At 35.6% G+C, this 21,740-nt stretch overlaps 1 protein-coding gene across 1 annotated transcript in view; it reads right to left on the bottom strand.

Moving 5' to 3' along the window:
• Positions 1-15,763: 15,763 nt before the first annotated feature.
• Positions 15,764-21,740, bottom strand: part of eif2ak3 (eukaryotic translation initiation factor 2-alpha kinase 3) — a 49,304-nt gene continuing 43,327 nt past the window's right edge. Inside the window, exon 18 of the mRNA XM_030126608.1 lies at positions 15,764-18,573. Coding sequence (XP_029982468.1) covers positions 18,385-18,573 — 189 coding nt within the window. The 3' untranslated portion in view covers positions 15,764-18,384. The remainder of the gene's footprint in view (positions 18,574-21,740) is intronic.

Genomic DNA, 21,740 nt, shown 5'->3' with positions numbered 1-21,740 from the left:
TAACTTCAGATTTGCAACTCGTAACTTCAGATTCGAAACTCGTAACTTCAGATTCGAAACTCGTAACTTCAGATTTGAAACTTGTAACTTCAGATTCGTAACTCGTAACTTCAGATTCGTAACTCGTAACTTCAGATTCGAAACTCGTAACTTCAGATTCGAAACTCGTAACTTCAGATTCGTAACTCGTAACTTCAGATTCGTAACTCGTACCTTCAGATTCGTAACTCGTAACTTCAGATTCGAAACTCGTAACTTCAGATTCGTAACTCGTAACTTCAGATTCGTAACTCGTACCTTCAGATTCGTAACTCGTAACTTCAGATTCGAAACTCGTAACTTCAGATTCGAAACTCGTAACTTCAGATTCGAAACTCGTAACTTCAGATTCGAAACTCGTAACTTCAGATTCATAACTGGTAACTTCAGATTCGTAACTGGTAACTTCAGATTCGTAACTCGTGACGTCAGATTCGAAACTTGTAACTTCAGATTCGAAACTCGTAACTTCAGATTCGAAACTCGTAACTTCAGATTCGAAACTTGTAACTTCAGATTCGTAACTCGTAACTTCAGATTCGTAACTTCAGATTCGAAACTCGTAACTTCAGATTCGAAACTCCTAACTTCAGATTCGTAACTCCTAACTTCAGATTCGTAACGCCTAACTTCAGATTCGTAACTCGTAACTTCAGATTCGAAACTCGTAACTTCAGATTTGAAACTCGTAACTTCAGATTCGTAACTCGTAACTTCAGATTTGAAACTCGTAACTTCAGATTCGTAACTCGTAACTTCAGATTTGAAACTCGTAACTTCAGATTCGAAACTCGTAACTTCAGATTTGAAACTCGTAACTTCAGACTCGTATCTCGTAACTTCAGATTCGTAACTCGTAACTTCAGATTTGAAACTTGTAACTTCAGATTCGTAACTCATAACTTCAGATTCGTAACTTGCAACTTCAGATTCGTAACTCGTAACTTCAGATTCGAAACTCGTAACTTCAGATTTGCAACTCGTAACTTCAGATTCGTAACTTCAGATTCGAAACTCGTAACTTCAGATTCGAAACTTGTAACTTCAGATTCGTAACTCGTAACTTCAGATTCGAAACTTGTAACTTCAGATTTGAAACTCGTAACTTCAGACTCGTATCTCGTAACTTCAGATTCGTAACTCGTAACTTCAGATTTGAAACTTGTAACTTCAGAGCCGTAACTCGTAACTTCAGATTTGCAACTCGTAACTTCAGATTCGAAACTCGTAACTTCAGATTCGAAACTTGTAACTTCAGATTCGAAACTCGTAACTTCAGATTCGAAACTCGTAACTTCAGATTTGAAACTTGTAACTTCAGATTCGTAACTCGTAACTTCAGATTCGTAACTCGTAACTTCAGATTCGAAACTCGTAACTTCAGATTCGAAACTCGTAACTTCAGATTCGTAACTCGTAACTTCAGATTCGTAACTCGTAACTTCAGATTCGTAACTCGTAACTTCAGATTCGTAACTCGTACCTTCAGATTCGTGACTCGTAACTTCAGATTCGAGACTCGTAACTTCAGATTCGTAACTCGTAACTTCAGATTCGTAACTCGTAACTTCAGATTCGAAACTCGTAACTTCAGATTCGAAACTCGTAACTTCAGATTCATAACTGGTAACTTCAGATTCGTAACTGGTAACTTCAGATTCGTAACTCGTAACGTCAGATTTGAAACTTGTAACTTCAGATTCGAAACTCGTAACTTCAGATTCGAAACTTGTAACTTCAGATTCGTAACTGGTAACTTCATATTCGTAACTCGTAACTTCAGATTTGAAACTCGTAACTTCAGATTCGTAACTGGTAACTTCAGATTCGTAACTCGTAACTTCAGATTCGTAACTCGTAACTTCAGATTCGAAACTCGTAACTTCAGATTTGCAACTCGTAACTTCAGATTCGTAACTTCAGATTCGAAACTCGTAACTTCAGATTCGAAACTTGTAACTTCAGATTCGTAACTCGTAACTTCAGATTCGAAACTTGTAACTTCAGATTTGAAACTCGTAACTTCAGACTCGTATCTCGTAACTTCAGATTCGTAACTCGTAACTTCAGATTTGAAACTTGTAACTTCAGAGCCGTAACTCGTAACTTCAGATTTGCAACTCGTAACTTCAGATTCGAAACTCATAACTTCAGATTCGAAACTCGTAACTTCAGATTCGAAACTCGTAACTTCAGATTCGAAACTCGTAACTTCAGATTCGAAACTCGTAACTTCAGATTCGAAACTCGTAACTTCAGATTTGAAACTCGTAACTTCAGATTTGCAACTCGTAACTTCAGATTCGAAACTCGTAACTTCAGATTCGAAACTCGTAACTTCAGATTAGAAACTCGTAACTTCAGATTTGAAACTCGTAACTTCAGATTCGTAACTCGTAACTTCAGATTCGAAACTCGTAAATTCAGATTCGAAACTCGTAACTTCAGATTCGTAACTCGTAACTTCAGATTCGTAACTCGTAACTTCAGATTCGAAACTCGTAACTTCAGATTCGAAACTCCTAACTTCAGATTCGTAACTGGTAACTTCAGATTCGTAACTGGTAACTTCAGATTCGAAACTCATAACTTCAGATTTGAAACTCGTAACTTCAGATTCGTAACTCGTAACTTCAGATTTGAAACTCGTAACTTCAGATTCGTAACTCGTAACTTCAGATTCATAACTCGTAACTTCAGATTCGAAACTTGTATCTTCAGATTCGTAACTCGTAACTTCAGATTCGAAACTCGTAACTTCAGATTCGTAACTCGTAACTTCAGATTCGAAACTCGTAACTTCAGATTCGTAACTCGTAACTTCAGCGTTGTACCTGAGGGTGGCAGAGTTGTGCCTCTATCAGATTTAGTTATACATGTGAGCAAAACATTCCCAATGATACAAATATGGTCTACACTTGCACAAATTATTTTTACAACCTCTTTTTTTTTTTTTTTTTACGTGTTTCAAAACTTTTCTTCAGCTACAAATCTGATGACACGGATTTGCTTCCATATTAACAGAGGATAGGAAAAAGTCAGTACAAAGAAACTATAAACCTGATTTTCAAGTAGATTTGCTTTGAAATAAAGTGATAGAAGTTTGTTTTGTTCATTCATCTAAAAAAATATTTCACTTTTACTGAATTTTACTGTTACTTTTATACTAATTTAGATGAAAATATCTCCATTATGACATTATGGTGAGACAGTCTAAACTTTATTAACATATATTTCATTGCAGATCTTGTTTGTCTTTAGAAAATTAAAGTAAATCTTTTCTCTAAGTGTTTGTCTGTCGCTCTGAATCATTATTTCTCATCTTTAAGAATAAATAAATGTATAAGTAGAATCATAAAATACTGATAGAAGGTAAAGTTTATAAAGACTGTGCCATTAAATGAACATTTTTGACCTCATCGACTTGATATTAGAGCACCCTTGAATAAAAATGATGCTTTCATTTAGACTTTTACACATAAAATGTCATTATTTTTTATTATTTCTCCCCCTTTTCACTTGTATTTATAATTTATTTTCACACAGGAACAAATACAGCAGCTCCATTTAGTCAGGGTTAGTTTGAAGTTTTCTTAGTGTGTTTATTTAAGCCTTTTATGCACTAAACGCTCATCACAGTGAAATATTTGCAGGACAAACTGTTTGAAACACATAAATTTGCAGGTTTGGAAATAATTATTCAACCACCTGTGATTCTCTATTAAAATCAGATGCAGTGGTTTTTTAAATTACCTTCTGATATTGTGTTTTTGGGTTATTAACCATGGTTTAGGTCAGGGGTGTCAAACATGCGGCCCGGGGGCCAAATGCGGCCCGCCAAAGGGTCCAGTTTGGCCCCTGGGATGTTTTTGCCAAGTGCAAAAATTCCACAGTCTTGAACTGAATTAAGACAAAAAAAAAACAACAACCTTGAATTAAGGAAAAAATCTTGAATTAAGCCACAAAAAAAATCTTTAATTAAAACAAAAAAAATCTTGAATTAAGCAAAAAAAAAAAAAATCTTCAATTAAGTTTAAAAAAAAAATCTTCAATTAAGCCGAAAAAAAAATCTTCAATTAAGTAAAAAAAAATATTTAATCAAGCCAAAAAAAGTTCTCAAATTGACCAAAAAATCTTGAATTAAGCCAAAAAAAAATCTTCAGTTAAATAAAAAAAAATCTTGAATTAAAGCCAAAAAAAAAATCTTCAATTAAGTAAAAAAAATCTTGAATTAAGCAAAAAAACAAAAAACAAACTTAAATTAAGTAAAAAAAATCTTGAATTAAGCCCCCTCCCCCCCCAAAAAAAATCTAGAATTAACAACTAATTTTTTTTTCTTTGTTTTAGTGCAAAAATAACATTAAATTGTGAAAATATTTACATTTACGAACTATCCTGTAATACTAAAATGTGAATAACCTGAACAAATATGAAAAACTTGAAATGTCTAAAGAAAATTAAACACAATTTTAACAATTTTTCTGCCTGTTCCTCAGTGTTTAGTGTCTTTGTAGATCTGATCCATAATGCACATGGAGAAATGAGAAGTTGAGGAATAATATTGTTAAAATTGCACGAAATTTTATGTGTTTTAATTTAAATTTCAGTTTTTTCAGTTTTGGGTTGTTTTTTTTTTTTGTTTTTTTTTTTGATAGTTTATAAAAGTAAGTATTTTCATCATTTAATGTTTTTTTTTTTTTTTTTTTTTTTTTTTTTTTTTTTATACTAAAACAGAGACAAAAATTTGGAGTTGTCATTATTATGTTATTATTTTTCTGGTCTGGCCCACTTCAGATCAAATTTAGCTGAATATGGCCCCTGAACTAAAATGAGTTTGACACCCCTGGTTTAGGTGCTGCACTGTCCAAAATAAATGACTTTATTCTCATTTAATAGCTGTAGTTTGTCCCCACTGGACCTGCACTAACATATGGTCAGAATAACGGCAAAAAATAATGGGAAACTATTCTTTTTTTAATTGAAAAATGTGACTTTTTGGTTACTGGAGCCTCCTAAAAGGGCTGTTAATGCTTCTAGTTTGTCTTTCTACATCAGATATTCTTAATCCATTTGGTTTAACTTGTATTTCATTTAAATAAAGCTCATTTCACTATTAACCCATAAAAACCCAGTACTATTTTTGTGTCAGTTCCCAAATCTTTTTTTTTTTTCTCTATTTTTAACTTTTCTTAAGCGATTTATCACCATTTATACTAATATTATGCTCAGTATTTTGCATTATTAAGTGAGACTCAGGTATTTTCCTAAATTTAATTCACCGATCATGTAAATATCTATAAAAGCTCAGATTAAAGTTGAGGTTTATTATATAAAAAAACAGAAGAAAAACTGACTTTTTATGTAAAATATAGCATGAACTGAAGATAAATCAAACGTCTCCATGGGTTTTACTGGTGAATCAATTTTGTAGAAGATGACGAGGTTTCCACGGTAACTACAGAGCTTCTGAACGTCCAAATGGGTCATATCTGATGACCATGAAAAGATAAATAACTGTATTTTACACCAATTATTTACCTGTATTGACAGGATGAATGGATCAACAGTTGTTTTAAAAAACTTTTTATGTCAGTAAGGGATTTTGGTCGCCAGTGGTTATTTGGGTCTTTATGGGTTAAATCAGGGGTGTCAAACATGTGGCCCGGGGGCCAAATGTGGCCCGCCAAAGGGTCTAATCCAGGCCTGTGGGATGAATTTATGAAATACAAAAATCACATTTAAGATATTCACAAAACTTTTAGTTCAGATTCCACGTACAAATCAGTCAAATGTATCGTCATAACCTATAAATACTTACACCTTCTCTTTGTGAATGTCAACATTGTCATGTAATTTTCCTGTATTTACACGAAAACAAACTATCATTTCCCAAAAAAATATAAATATCCTGAACAAATATGAATTCCAAACTTCCAAATTTCAACAATAATATAACAGTTACCACATGTTTGTGTAACATTGCGTGTAATGCACATGTACAAGTTATATACACAGTAAATGTGCCAGTGTAAAAAATGCAGTGTCAAAGTATTTTTATTCTTTCGGAGTTATTCCAACAATGGACAGAGTAAAATTTAACAAGATAACTTCCAGTGGTGGTGAAAATAATTGGAGTTAACAGAGGTTTTACACTGTCAGTGTCATATATTCAGTGTTAAAGTAAATTGACTCTCTCAAAGTTAATTCAACACCCATAAGAGCAAGAGAGCGTTCAGTGTTAAAAAATAATGACTCTGAAGAGCCCCGCCCACCAACCTCTGCGTTCAAACTGAGTGAGAAGTTGGACTCTGGCATCGCCATCTTCCTCGCATCGAAAAACTGCGTTTGTAAGTTTGTGTAAATAAACTCTTGCTTTTGTTATTTCATCCAAGCAGAATCTGTGTGCAAGAATATAATTACGTCATCGTTGTCACTGTTGGGTACGTGTTTTCAAATACCGAATTTCAAATGGATAACGTGATATCGGGTCGGCAGCTTTCATCGTACATGTCATTTTATGTTTACTTTTAATTGCAATATTTCATTTTTACTTGGAATTAATTGGGTACAGAAATAATGTTATCTTCTTTTGGCCCCTGCAGACACTGGGACTATAGTACATCATATGTAACACTGGTAGGAGACAGGTAAAAATCAACACTCTTTGGAGTCATTTATTTATCAACATGTAGTGTTAAGTAGGTTTAACCCTGGAAAAGTTATTTCTTAACACTTAACTCTTCAGTGTTGAATGTGAATAACACTATGGATTGATTGACACTAATTAGTGTAGTGTAGTGTCAAATATTAACTCTTACTAGAGTAAAGTAGACTCTGGAAATGTAACTCTATGTTCAGTGTAAATTTTACACTTTGTAGATAGGGACCATATGTTCACTGATGTAGTGTTAAAATTAACTCTTTAAGTGTTATGTAAACACTGGTGATTTTACTGTGTATATATATAATTTAAAAATTGCACTTATTTTTCTTAAGAAATGTAATTTTTTTTTTTTTTTTGCTGGTTATTCACATCTTTTTTGTTTGGATAGTTTGTAGATGTAAACATTTTCCTAATTTAAAGTGTTTTTTTTTTTTTTTTTTGCACTAAAACAAAGAGAATAACTCAGAGTTGTCATTATTTATGGGTTATTATGCTATTTTTTAAACAGTTTTGCCCACTTGAGGTTAAAGTGGGCTGAATGTGGCCCCTGAAAGAAAATGAGTTTGACACCCCTGGGTTAAATACACTCAGTTTAATTCCATGATGTTGTAAGTTTCACCTGTTTTCACCGATTTGCAAAATGTAGTTTCACTCATAGTAAACCTGCGACATCATCTGTGTCTCAAATATGTAATTTCATCATATTTTACTCTTAATTGTTCGTTTTTGCCACATTATTTACATTTTCATTGGTTTTAATTGCTTTATTGAATCTTTGAATGTTCTTATTGTAAGTTTTTAATTCTATTTATTAGAATTTAGTTGTATTTTTCCAGAATGAACTGCTTTCATCATCATTAAGTTAGTGTATTTTCTCAATATATTGCAAATGAGGCCTTTATTTCACTACATTCTGAGATTAAATGAAGCTAAATCTTTGTTTGTACAGCTAACATTCTGTGTTTTTACTGAAGAAAACTCACTTTTTGTTGCATTTTCACAGTTATCCGATTATTTTTAAAGCTGGATTTAACCGAGTAGTAAATGGAAGAAGAATGAAATAATAATAGTGGAATTATAGCATGAATTATTTAGCGAGAAACATAGTTAATAGGGATGCACCGATACCACTTTTTCCCAGACCGAGTACAAGTACTTACATTTGAGTACTTGCCGATACCGAGTACCGATACGAGTACTTAATAATCCCATTCCAGTTCTTAGTTCCTTTTGTAAATGTGCTTTATTGTCGTTGTCATTAGTCTGACTGGAACAAAGTGCTGCTACTGACATTTAATGTGTTGGAATGAGCGTTTCTTAGTTAATCCACCAGGGGGTGCCGCTCTGAATTAACCATACTGGACAAATATCACGAAGAAGAGGAGAGTTTAATGATGAAGAAGAAAGTCAGTAATAACAAACATGGAGACGACAGAGGCAACACTAACGTAATACTAATAGGCCTGTAACGGTACACAAAATTTTCGGTTCGGTACGTTTTCGGTTTTCAAAGCCACGGTTCGTTTTTTTTTTTTTTTCGGTTCAGTGGGGTAAGAAAGAAAACCCCTCAAAATGTCTGTTAATGCATTTATGAATTTTTTAACAATTTTCCCCCAATTTTTGGAGACAATAGAATATAGAAAAACAGGAATAATATAATTCTGCTGCAAATCAAATAGAAAATAAAATAAATTATTAATATTACTAAATGTATTTTAAACATTAGTATTGCACTTTTCCCTGAAATGTAGTTTCGAACAAACAAGAAAAATCTAATCACAGTTCTGTCAGTTCACATTCTGCAGAAAAATAACAAAAAAATTCCACATGAAGTGCAACATTAATAAGAGGGTAAACTGGTATTCTGTTAAAAACAAACTGAAGAGAAACTGACAACACAATGAACCAAATTATTTATTTTAGGACAGAGAACAAACTGTTTAGGACACTGTGTATTTGTGTGTGTCTGTGTGCACGGGGGATTTTTTTTCTTTGGTCGGAGCCGGGGGGTAGGGGGGGGGGCACAATTCTATACCTGGGGGTAGGGCTGCACGATTAATCGATTTTAAATCGAAATCGGATTTTTTAATTAGTACGATTTTTAAAAAAGGGAAATCGTAAAATCGATTTCATCTCTCTCGTGCCTGCGGGCCGCGCGCTTGCGGGCTCCCGTAGGCTCCTCCTCCTATCAGTGACAGCGGTCTGTCACAGAAGTCTGTGTAATGACCGGACTATAAATGTGTTCATGAGCCCGCAGTACTTATAGCAGTGTAAGCCGTGGCTTCACGCACGGATCCCGCAACTGAAATAGAACTGCATGCGGATCACTCATCTTACGTTGTCCCGGATCCGTACCGTACTGTCTTCTTCCGAACCGGGTCCGGGTCTCGGGTCATCAGCCTCAGCAGAGGAGCCCACACAGCCCTGTGCCCACACACATCCACCCGCTCCAGGATAGAATCCCTCCAGCGTGTCCTGGGTCAGTCTATTCCACGCACGGATCCCTCAGTTTAAACAGAACCGCATGTGGATCACTTATATTAACCTGGTCCACGCACGGACGCACGACTGATGCCTGTCACTGACTTACATTGGTATCACTTCTGTGGGTCCAGATACCCAGGGAAAAAAAACAAACAAACAAAAAAAAACAAACAAAACATATATATATATATATATATATATATATATATATATATATATATATATATATATATATATATATATAATTTAGTCCTCTTACTTGCTAAATTTTTCATTCACAAATGTAAGTTCTGTAACACAAAACCAAATATTATTTATTTTTTGAAAGATGTTGAACTTTATTTAAAGCTGTTCGATAAATCTGGAAACAAAAAGGCTATAAAAAACATAAGTATTTGCTCTGATTTGGACATTGTATTATATAGTGTATTCCCCCTGACAAACTTCTGTTATTTTCTTGTTGTATACATTGTTTGTATACTCTACTTCATTCAATAAAGATTTAATTAAGAATAAAACTTCTGTGGGTTCATCACGTGATCCCATCACAGATTTGAGGTCAGAGCAGTGCCTTGCATTGTTGGCTGCTCACGAAAATGGCATGCTGACTTCTGTTGTCTTTTGTAGTTTTACCCAAAAATCGAAATCAAAATCGAAAATCGAGTTTTTAGAGGAAAAAATCGGGATTTTTTTTTTTGCCAAAATCATGCAGCCCTACCTGGGGGTGCGGTCCATAACTAACATAACGAACGCTGTCGTGAAACGAAAGTGAAACTCTACATACTTTCAACGTTCTATTTATTCCTCTGTTATACAGCGTGTGTGACAGACAGACAGACAGACAGACAGACAGACAGACAGACAGACAGAGCTAGTGTCAGTGTTTTAGAACTACCGTAGTTCCTAGGGGCCAAACAACATCTGTCTTATTAACGTCTTTTTCCTTGTTGTCTTTCACCTGAACCTGAACTGATCCAAACTGGACTGGACTGATGGTGGAGGGTCTTCAGTCTCTTCTTTCCAGGTTCACATCATATTTGTTGTTTTTTTTAACCTTATATCAACTGTTATTTCATATTTCGGGTCAATGTGTACTCCTTTATTAAGTCCGTGTGAAACTTACGTGGCTTTAAATTTCCGCGTCAAACGACGTCTTTCATTCCTTTTTGTTTTTCTCATCATACTGTGCCGCTTCGGTACAGCTGTGTACCGAACTGAACAGGTGCGTACCGAAACGGTTCGGTTCGGTGCGTGTACCGTTACAGGCCTAAATACTAATATTGCAGCGTTTTCACTGGTAAGGTTTAACAGCTTAGCTTCAGCAGGAAGAGAAAAGAGAAATGAGTGATAAGTTTGGTTTTCACTTCTGTTGGCGGCGGTCCGCACCGCTCCGTACTCCCGCTGGTATTCTCATTCTGTTTAAGCATCCTCCAGCACCTGGAAAACAGATGGAATGTACACAGAGGACGGACAGAACGCTGCGTCTGTATCTGTCTGTGTCTGTAACGTTACTGTCAGTCAGTATTACTTTTATCACCGTCATTTATTTGGTTAAATCTCCACACTCTTCACACTCCACACACATTATTCCTCCTCCGCGTACCTGCTGCACTGAAATGGGAATGTCACACGGCCGTAAGTGGTATCGGTGCATTTGTATCGGATTACTTTTACGAGTATGAGTACACACACTGAGTATCGGAGCCGATGCCGATACTGGTATCGGTGATTCCCTAATAGTTAATAAGGGGATATATTCAGTATGGTGCCAAAAGCCTTACCCAGATAACAAATATTTTGGCAGTATTATGGCACACATTTGGTGTTTTTGGCTTTCTTTTGGCGCTGTGGTATGATTAAGGTTATCCATACTAAATATGGAGGCACCAGCAGTATATGGCTGAGTTATGTGTGATGGCCCTGCACCTTTCTGGGCACTAGGGGCACTGTCAGTTTCTTTACCAGGTGGAGATGTCCTGATTGGTTGCACCTGTGACAGGTGTGACACGCCTATTTAAGCAGGTCAGCATGGACGCTCAGTCTCTCTGGTCTGGTCCGGTCTGGTAACTGCCTGTTCTGGTCTGCTGGGCTCTGGTCTGGTCCTGTCCTGTCCTGGTCCACATGCTCCTCTCGACTGGTGGGTTGTTTTTTTTCACATTGTATTTTGGTTGTTGTTAGTTTATTTAATAAATCATTGTTACAACTTTACCACCTCCTCCGTCTGTTTTTGTCCAACCTCAGAGCCAGGTTGTGACACATGGCATATGTGTGGTTAACCAAAAGACTGGGCAAAGAGCGGGATCAAGTGTGGGGATGGTACGGCATGTTTATGGCAAGACAGAGGATTGACTAAAGAGCGGCAACATCTTATTCCATATATGGATGTGTTTTGGCTGGGGGCACATGTGCACACAGCGACCAGCAGCAAGTGAGAGTTCTTTTCTGGTTTTTATGCTTTTATCTTTTCTGGTTTTTATGTTTTATCTTTTCTGGTTTTTATGTCTTTATCTTTTCTGGTTTTTATGTCTTTATCTTTTCTGGTTTTTATGTCTTTATCTTCTCTGGTTTTTATCTTTTCTGTTTTTTCTGTTTTTATCTTTTCTGGTTTTTATGTCTTTATCTTTTCTGGTTTTTATGTTTTTATCTTTTCTGGTTTTTATGTTTTTATCTTTTCTGGTTTTTATGTCTTTATCTTTTCTGGTTTTTATCTTTTCTGGTTTTTATCTTTTCTGTTTTTTCTGTTTTTATCTTTTCTGTTTTTTCTGTTTTTATCTTTTCTGGTTTTTATTGTGTTCTATTGCATCTTGTTTTTATTTATTTGATCTTATTTATTTATTTTATTCTTTTACTTATCCATGCTGCTGTACTGATGAATGGTGGAACACGGAGCACTTTTTGTTTTGTCTGTAAGCGTGATCAAGTACCTGTCTTACATGTTCAATGTATGTCTTGTTGTAATACCAAAGCAATCACCTCGACTGCAAAACAAATCTACCTACGGGTACAAATAAAGTAACATTGACCTTGACCTTGGTTGTGTTTTGGCAAATTTCTGTAAATTCAAAACACTGTGCAAAGAACGGGAATTTCTACCCAGAAGAAAACACCACCTCATTTTAAAAGCATGATCAACACAAATTTTGGGTGAATTTTGGCTTCTCTTTGGGTCAGTTTTGGCTACTTTTTGGCTGGATTATGGGGATTTGGGGCTTTTCTGGGACAATTATGGCTATATTTTGGAAGTCCGCAATTATTTTTGGGTGAATTTTGGCTTCCTTCTGGTTTGATTTTGGCTTGCCTATTTTGGGCCATTTATATCCGCCCAGAACTTTGCTAAAATGGCATGCCAGTTTTGGGCCAGATTTAAGCCATAATGATTTTGTTATATGGGTTAGTTTGATGTTTTGAGTTGGAATTTCAACACATAATTATCTTCATAGTATAACTGCCTAAGTCATACACAAATGGACAAAAGTATTGGGACACGTTGAATTCAGGTGTTTCTTTTCTAACAGGGGTCTGGGATCCAAAACAATAATGACTAATGATAGAATATAGTTTTATATTGGGATAAATATCATTGTATTGGTTAGTTTTATTTAAATTATTATCTTTGCTTCCAAAATGAGATGTTTTTTACTTAATTTTGTCTCAACATTGATTTTTTTTTTTTTTAAATCTAGGACTGATTGTAAATGTTCTACCTTTAAATTTCTCAAATATTTTTCATGCACTGACTGTAAATTCTAATTTTCTATCACAACTAACACAACTACTTTTTTCGCGTCTCACTTAGGAAGAAAAATCTCCCATTAAACTTTAAGAAAATATTGATGTTTATAAAGTATATGGAAAAAAGTATTGGGACACATCATGTCTACAGCTGTAAAATGTCCTGTTTATGATGATTTAACAAATAAACATCAATATTAATACTCAATATGATATTTATCACAATCACAATATAAACCATATTATGACATTTGTCTTTATTGTAAATACTGTAAATAACAATTTTCTACCACAACTAACCATTTACTTTCTTCACATCTCACGCAGGAAGAAAAATCTCCCATTAAACTTTCAGGAAATATTAATGTTTTTATCTCAAATCATCAGCTGTAGACATGATGTGTCCCAATATTTTTGTCTATATAGTTTATAAACATCAATATTTCCTTACAATTTAATGGGAGATTTTTCTTCCAGAAAGCAGATGGTTAGTTGTGGTAGAAAATTATTATTTACAGTCAGAACATGACAAATATTTGTGAAATTTAAAGGTAGAACATTTAAAATCATAGTCATGAATAAAAAAAACCCCAAAAAACGTTTGAGACAACATTAAGTAAAAACCATCTCAATTTTGGAAGCAAAGATAACAATTTAAACCAAACTCATATTTCCCTTAACAATTTAAACTAAACTAACCAATGCAATCATATTTACCCCAAAATAAAACTTTATTATACTTCATTTTTCATTATTGTTTTATATCTCAGACCCCTGTTAGAAAAGAAACACCTGAATTCAATGTGTCCACATATTTTTGTCCACGCTATGAGGCTAATGATGTGTTTTCCTCAGATGCACATACAACTAAAATATACTGGAAACATGGAAACATCAGTAAGAAATAAGGAAATTATAGAAGTGTTATGAGATGAGTTGGACAGAGTAAAAAAAAAAGTGAAAGTCTAAGAGCAAAGAAAAACTCAGTGGAAGCTTCTTAGAATGTACCAGAAGCTTATTTAAAAAAAACTTTCACACCCAGTGGAGTTGAGGTTGTACAGAATGTAAATGGAGGTCACGTTAAGTTCTGACCTTTTAGTTCTGATGTATGTGTGTTTCAGACTGGGAGCAGTTTTCTTGGATTTGTAGAGAAATAAATGTAGACGCATATTTCTGCAAAAACTACCCACCTCACATGTGTTAGAGAAAGAAGACAAATACTTCAAGGAACTGGTTCAAAACTGATGCACCCAGTGAGGATCAGTGGATATAACAGAGGAAGTCTAGTCTATGGAAAAACTGACTTATGACCTATGGATCAAGGAACATATTGTCATAAAGCACTGGAGAAAATGGCTGGACCAGAGACGAAACAATGCATAATTATTATTACTGTGTGGCATTTAAATATTTTGTGTTCAACCAGTGACCCCAAGTTTGTGTGCATTGTCTGTTGACAAAATAAATAAAAACAATGTATATAAAAAACAAAAACCCCTGACCCCTAGTTTCTGTGTTGTATTGTCTGTTGATAAAGCAAATAAAAACAAAGTATAAAACAAAACAAAAACAAAAAGTGACCCCTAGTTTCTGTGTTGTATTGTCTGTTGATAAAACAAATTAAAAACAAAGTATATAAAAAAGTGACTCCTAGTTTCTGTGTTGTATTGTCTGTTGATAAAACAAATAAAAACAAAGTACATAAAAAAAGTGACTCCTAGTTTCTGTTGTATTGTCTGTTGATAAAACAAATAAAAACAAAGTACATAAAAAAGTGACCCCTAGTTTCTGTGTTGTATTGTCTGATGATAAAATAAAAACAAAGTATAAAAACAGTGACCCCTAGTTTCTGTGTTGTATTGTCTGATGATAAAATAAAAAAGTATAAAAACGGTGACCCCTAGTTTCTGTGTTGTATTGTCTGTTGATAAAACAAATAAGAAAGTATATAAAAAAGTGACCCCTAGTTTCTATGTTGTATTGTCTGTTGATAAAACAAATAAAAACAAAGTATTAAAACAAAACAAAAACAAAAAGTGATCCCTAGTTTCTGTGTTGTATCGTCTGATGATAAAATAAAAACGAAGTATAAAAACAGTGACCCCCAGTTTCTGTGTTGTATCGTCTGTTAATAAAACTAATAAAAACAAAGTATAAAAAAAAGGACAAAAACAAAAAAAAAACCAAGTGACCCCTAGTTTCTGTGTTGTCTGTTTATAAAACAAAAAAAATAAAGTTAAAAAAAAAAAAAGTGACCCCCAGTTTCTGTGTTGTATCCTCTGATGATAAAACAAATAAAAACAAAGTATAAACCAAAACAGTGACCCCTAGTTTTTGTGTTGTATCGTCTGATGATAAAATAGAAGCAAAGTATAAAAACAGTGACCCCTAGTTTCTGTGTTGTATTGTCTGTTGATAAAACAAATAAAAACAAAGTATAAAACAAAACAAAAAGTGACCCCTAGTTTCTGTGTTGTATTGTTTGATGATAAAATAAAAACGAAGTATAAAAACTGACCACTAGTTTCTGTATTGTATTGTCTGTTTATGAAACAAAAAAACAAAGTAAAACAAACAAAAAAACAGTGACCCCTAGTTTCTGTGTTGTATTGTCTGTTTATAAAACAAAACAAAAAAAAAAAAAAAAAAAAAAAAAAAGGGACCCCCAGTTTCTGTGTTCTATCCTCTGATGATAAAACAAACAAAAATAAAGTATAAACCAAAACAAAAACAGTGACCCCTAGTTTTTGTGTTGTATCGTCTGTTGATAAAACAAATAAAAACAAAGTATAAAACAAAACCAAACCCCCCCCCCAAACAAAACACACACCGAACACACCAAACTGTACAAACGGTATAGAACAGTTTATTAAATTTAGACTTGTAAGAAGTCATCATATTCCAACGCACTCCATCGCATGAAGCGCATTCATAATAACACCAACCCAGAACGGATTGATCACGGCATCGGAACATAAATAAAGCAAATGAACATATTTACAATTGAACACGGACAGAGAAATGGGAGTTGTGCACGAGAACACACACACACACACACACAACTATGTGTCCGGACGGAAGAGGAAGAAGAGGAAGAGGATCGACATAAACTCAACGAAGCGTGGAACAAAGCTATCATCACATTTTACCGGAGTCGAAAAAGAACAAAAAAAAAAAAAAAAATCAAGTGTAGAACCTCAGATAAAACACTATTGTTAATAATGCTGTTTGATATTGATGATACGATGACAATGACGAGCTATTTACGAGGTGATTTACAGTGTTTCCAGTCGCCTTCTCTGCTGTAAAAAAACGTTCTTGTGTCACAATTCTAGCAAAATTCGGTCGTAAAATTGTGGAAATTTTGGAACAAGTCAACAAAAGGTCCGGTCACAGTACATGCAATGCCCTAAAATGAGTCCCAATGCGCATAGTTCACCTTCTAAACTGACAATTTAACATTTTTCCAATGTTTTTCAATGCTGTTCTGAATTGAAAATTTAAAAAAAACAAAACAAAATCATGAGTCAATTCCAGTGAGCTGATTGGACAGATGAATAAACAACGTGTATCGGACATAGTCAAGACTTAACAGTACTCAAAACCCCTGCAGATTAATCAAAAAACTTATCCAAAAAAGAAGAAATCCTTACAAAAGTACAATCATCGAAGCGATTTACAATTAGCAGTTTGCGTGTGTGTCGTTACAAACGGGTCATGTGACTCTCGCAGCGCTCCTTATATATATATACATAAATCAATGCTTATAAAGGATCACATGACCCAAACCAGGTCCATGTCCTCAAAGGGGACCGAAACGGCGTCGCCTTTGTGGTTAAATGCTTTATCCTGCGTCGTGGGAGATCGGTTCGTTGTGCTTCGGGTGAATGAGGAGCACGTTTAGTTTGGGTTTTTTTTTTATTTTGTAGTTTTTTGTTGTTGTTTTTTTTTTTTTACAAAATAACGTGAGGTGACTGAACAGTTACAGAAAAGTACACTTAACTGACTCTCAAATGGCACTCTGGTCCTGCAGGTCGTCCCTCAAACCTCAAACCCCTCCCACCCCCACCCTCGCCCCCCCCAAATGTTGAAACCAAACACTGAGAATAATGTCAAACAGCTTTAAGAGATGACCGCCGTCGTGGGTCCGTGGAGGTCACGCTGTAACATTCAGCTATCTGTTAATGGCAGAGATCGTCTCCTTGGTTTTCTTCCCCCCTTATAAAATATCACACTATCTTACAGTCGCCTTATGAAAAAGCCATTTACAAGCAATGGCGCCTTACAATATGTACAGTATCGATCAAAATTATCTTCAGAAAGAACAAGAAAAAACAAAACAAAACAAAAAAAAAAAGATATTAACAGGTTTTTCCCTTCCCTTTGGGTTCTGTACAGAGGAGCAGAAAAGGAGGTGTAGTTAAATGATTGAGCACCTCGTCGAGTCACTGTGTAAATTTACACACAAGAAGAAGAAGAAGAAGTAGTAGTAGTAGTAGTAGTCGTATCGGCTTCCAGATCGCAAACTCACACTCATCGTCTTCTAGTCAGGCTCATGCAGAAAAAAACAAAAGCACTCATTCGATTCAGGGAGGCCGGAGCCCCTTCCTAAAGGCAAATCATATCGGGTGAAGTCTGTTCTACGCAACGCATCACCTTCTCCTTTACAAAACAATTTTTTTTAAAAACGCAGGAAAAAACTGATTATGCTTTTTTTTTTTTTTTTTTTTTTTTGGTATCCCGAATCAGGCGTGTCGGGTGCTGGATCAGCGGTTAGTGCTCGTACCAGTGATGGTGAAAACTCCTCACTAGTGTTCAGGACGATCAAGCATCCAAGGCCCCTTTGGAGTGTCCTCTGGGTTCCATACCTGAGGTGTAGCGTGGGTGGGTGAACACTGAGCAGGTGGCCAGTTATGACCAGACCGGGATCGAATCAGAAAAAAAAACAACAAAAAAAAAAAATGTCGGTTCTCTCTGAGCACCAGACGAAGAGGAGGAGACCGTGAGTAGGGTTCGGAGGAGTGGCTGGTAATCATATCAGAATCAATTAGGCGTCACGTTCTCTGGGTAACAGCTTATTGTACGCTAAGCCCCGACGTCTGCGGTAAACACGGCCCATCTGGTACTCGCAGCCTTTTTTAAAACAACCTCCGAGAAATAAATTGCGAGAACCGCTCCGGCCAAGTCTGCTCGGAACATTACGGAACATTACAGAACGGCTGCCGCTTAATTAAAACAGATTAAAAATTGGAAACTCGGGCCGAGCGGCTGTGTAACGGCGTGAGTGTTTGCCCAGCAGGAGAAATATATGTATGGACTTTGCCGTTTAGACAAATTCCAGCACATTTGTCTCTTTAAAGTGATTGTGTGTGAGGCAGTGTGTAATGGTGGGGCGCTGAGGTGGGGGCTGCAGAGGAGGAGGAAGGGGGAGAATGAGGGGGTTGTATTGCGTTGCGGGGTCTTTTTTATGTAGTGGATGTTTGGCGTGCGGGTCGGCCCATGGAGGAGGCGCTGTAGGTGCGGGAGCGCTGCCTCATGGCCAGTCGGCAAGGCAGCTCCAGCTCCAGCTCCTGGAAGAGGGCGTTCCCGGTGATGTCAGCCGCCTCTGGGCGCTCGCCGGGGCTCCAGGACAGCATACTGTGGACCATACTCAACTACACACATACACACACACACACACACACACACACACACAGGCAGCGGTTACTTCAACAGTAAACACTGACTTTACTGCACAGTCACCAGAGGATGGGAATTTAACGATCCAGGTTCCATTATTGAGTGTCTTATTGATTTTCATTGGATTAGGGCAGTGGTTCTTTTTTTCTTTTTACTTTTTACAGTGGAGTACCCTCTGGAATATACTTTTTTTTTTTTTTTTTTTATCAAAGTACCTCCAACTCTCGCTTCAGCATTTGTGATTGAAAAAAATGTGGCTAAATTTGTTCCTGGGCCAAAGGTGTCTGTTTATACTTACAAAACTTTATGAACAAACAACATTCATTTATTCATTCAGATATATTTAACTCCTAATATTTAAAAAATAACACATTTTTTAAAGTAAATTTTGTGTGCAAAATATAAAATGAAAAGTGCCCTCTTTCATTGATAAGAAAAATAAATAAATTGGTCATTAATATCGGTATGATATATCGGTTTGGCCGTTATATTGATTTTTTCAATATCAGCCATAATTTATTTTTGACAACTGATAATTGATCAGTAGTAAATATGTTATAAGATATTTGATCAGGCACCTGTGTGGACAGCACTTGAAGTTCAATAAATGTTAAGAGTACTATGTGTACGTGTATTAGTAATTTTCATTTATATTGTTACATAAAAATCTTAATTATCTGACTGTTTCAATTATATTTGATGGTCAATGTGCTTCAAAAAAAAAAAAAAAAAAAAATCTGCAGTAAATATCGGCCTCAAAAATAGCCCGAGCAAATTTTTTAAAGTTGGCACCAGCTTTAGAAAAACCCACATCGGTTGACGTCTAGTTGACACAGTGAAATGGCGCTAATATTAACAGTATCAATAGAACACAGAGGAGTTTAATGTTAGCGGCTGCAACAGAGGACGCCTCGCTGTAGGCTCCGCCTCCAGAGTCACCGCCCCCTTTGCTAAGCAGCCAATCAGAGACGTTCCACTGGTGCAGTTGAATTGGATGTTGTGCTTAAATGTTTCTACATGTTGGGGGTATTTTCCCACTTGGCCATAATAGAAGCTCTGTAACCGTTTTAAATGGCCTTAGCGCTGTCGTCAGTGGTGAAATACAACGAGACTTTAGAGGCTTCTGAACCAAAATACGGAAATTTGACGTGATGATGTAATGATTCCAAGGAACTGAGCTACTGAACTGATTCTCTACAGAAACCGGCTCTCGATTCCCATTCCTAATAACAGCTTAAATCTTGCTCATAATACTTGATATTTTACCTTAAGTACAGTTTTCATGCTTGTACTTGTTAATACTTCTACCACCACTGAAACAAATCGTCATTTTAAAGAATAAATTAGAATAAACCATCCGAACCGCCCACATATTCAGTTACAAACACATACAGTGCATACACAACACGACGGGCCTCTTAAAATAGAACGCCACACAACTAGTCAGAGTGGGATACTGGGATAAAAGAGCGAGGGTATTTCCACTGTGGGGGAATCCTGATTATGCCGTGGGATTATGTTAATCTCATTACAAGAATAAACAGTCAGGTAGGCAGGGTAATGTAACCAGCATGACACCGGCTCTATACATAGCACAGATGGTTTCATTATTAAAAAACATATGGAAACATGTTCGGATACAGCTTTGGATTATGTTAAACCACCTGTGATTTTCTACACAAATATTACCTTTAGATATTCTGTTTGTAAATACTAATGGTTTGTGGGTTTTACAACATTATATGTACATTAATAAAATAGGGGTTTTGTGTCGTTTAACTCGCATTTGCATACATGAGTAGTTATTTTTCGATTTGACTGTAGTAGACAATAGTAGCACTAAAACTGCGTATTTAACTCTGCTAATTAAGCAGTGATTAAACCTCTAATTGGATCAGCTCATGACTCTGACTCATCGTGATGCATGGATGGGATGTTTAAGGCTCAAACAGCCCCCACTGCCAGAACAAACCCTCGGAGGGAGCATTTACAGGGTTTGGACACATTTTTCAAGGTCAAATTCAAGCACGTTTAAGGCACATTTTCACATTTTTACAGCACAGCACTTTATCGCTGGGGTAAAGTACACATATACAGGGTGGGGAAGCAAAATTTACAATATTTTGAGGCAGGGATTGAAAGACAGTGTATGACCAATCAGTTTATTGAAAGTCATGAGAATTTATTCGCCACAAGAAAATTGACATAATAGAAAATGTTTTTATTCTATGTGTCCTCCTTCTTTCTCAATAACTGCCTTCACACGCTTCCTGAAAATTGCGCAAGTGTTCCTCAAATATTCGGGTGACAACTTCTCCCATTCTTCTTTAATAGTATCTTCCAGACTTTCTCGTAATAGTTTTGCTCATAGTCATTCTCTTCTTTACATTATAAACAATCTTTATGGACACTCCAGCTATTTTTGAAATCTCCTTTGGTGTGATGAGTGCATTCAGCAAATCACACACTCTTCGACGTTTGCTTTCCTGATTACTCATATGGGCAAAAGTTTCTGAAAAGGTATGGATAATAGTGTTAGGTATGATTATGACATCAATATATGTTTGGTTTCAAAACAGTTGACGTAGTGCCTGCTGAGAAAAAACTAAATGTTCATTGTAAATTTTGCTTCCCCACCCTGTATATGAGCACATATACTCATTTTTTTTTTTTTTACTTTTTATCACAATGATGTACATTGTATTGTGCTATAAACATCTAAAATTATTATTCATAATAGCACAAAGTTTAGAAATTAAAGGAGAACACAAAGTTTTGTCAAAAAAAAGTGAAGCTACTTAGAGTTCTTCAGACTCACTCGCGCCGAAACAAAGATTAAGAAACAAAATTTACCTGGAGTCGACCTCAGAACCCCCACTAAATTTTTATTTTATATTAAAAAATAAATAAATAAATAAATCACAGTGTCATAATTACAAGCACTTTCAAGCACTTAAACTACAATTCAAGCACTTTAAAGGATTTCAAGCACCCATACAAACACTGAATGTCAGTAATTTATTTGACTTTTTGTTTCTCCCACAGCTGTATGTACAGTATCCTGATAATTTAGAAGTGAGAGTAAACTACTGCCAGATCAAGCCTTATTATTTATTTTTATTTACCTTTATTTAACCAGGAA

This window comes from Sphaeramia orbicularis, chromosome 22 (assembly GCF_902148855.1).
Source record: "Sphaeramia orbicularis chromosome 22, fSphaOr1.1, whole genome shotgun sequence".
NCBI lineage: Eukaryota > Metazoa > Chordata > Actinopteri > Kurtiformes > Apogonidae > Sphaeramia > Sphaeramia orbicularis.
Note: the sequence above shows the minus strand (reverse complement) of the source record. Positions and strands in the feature narration are given on the sequence as shown.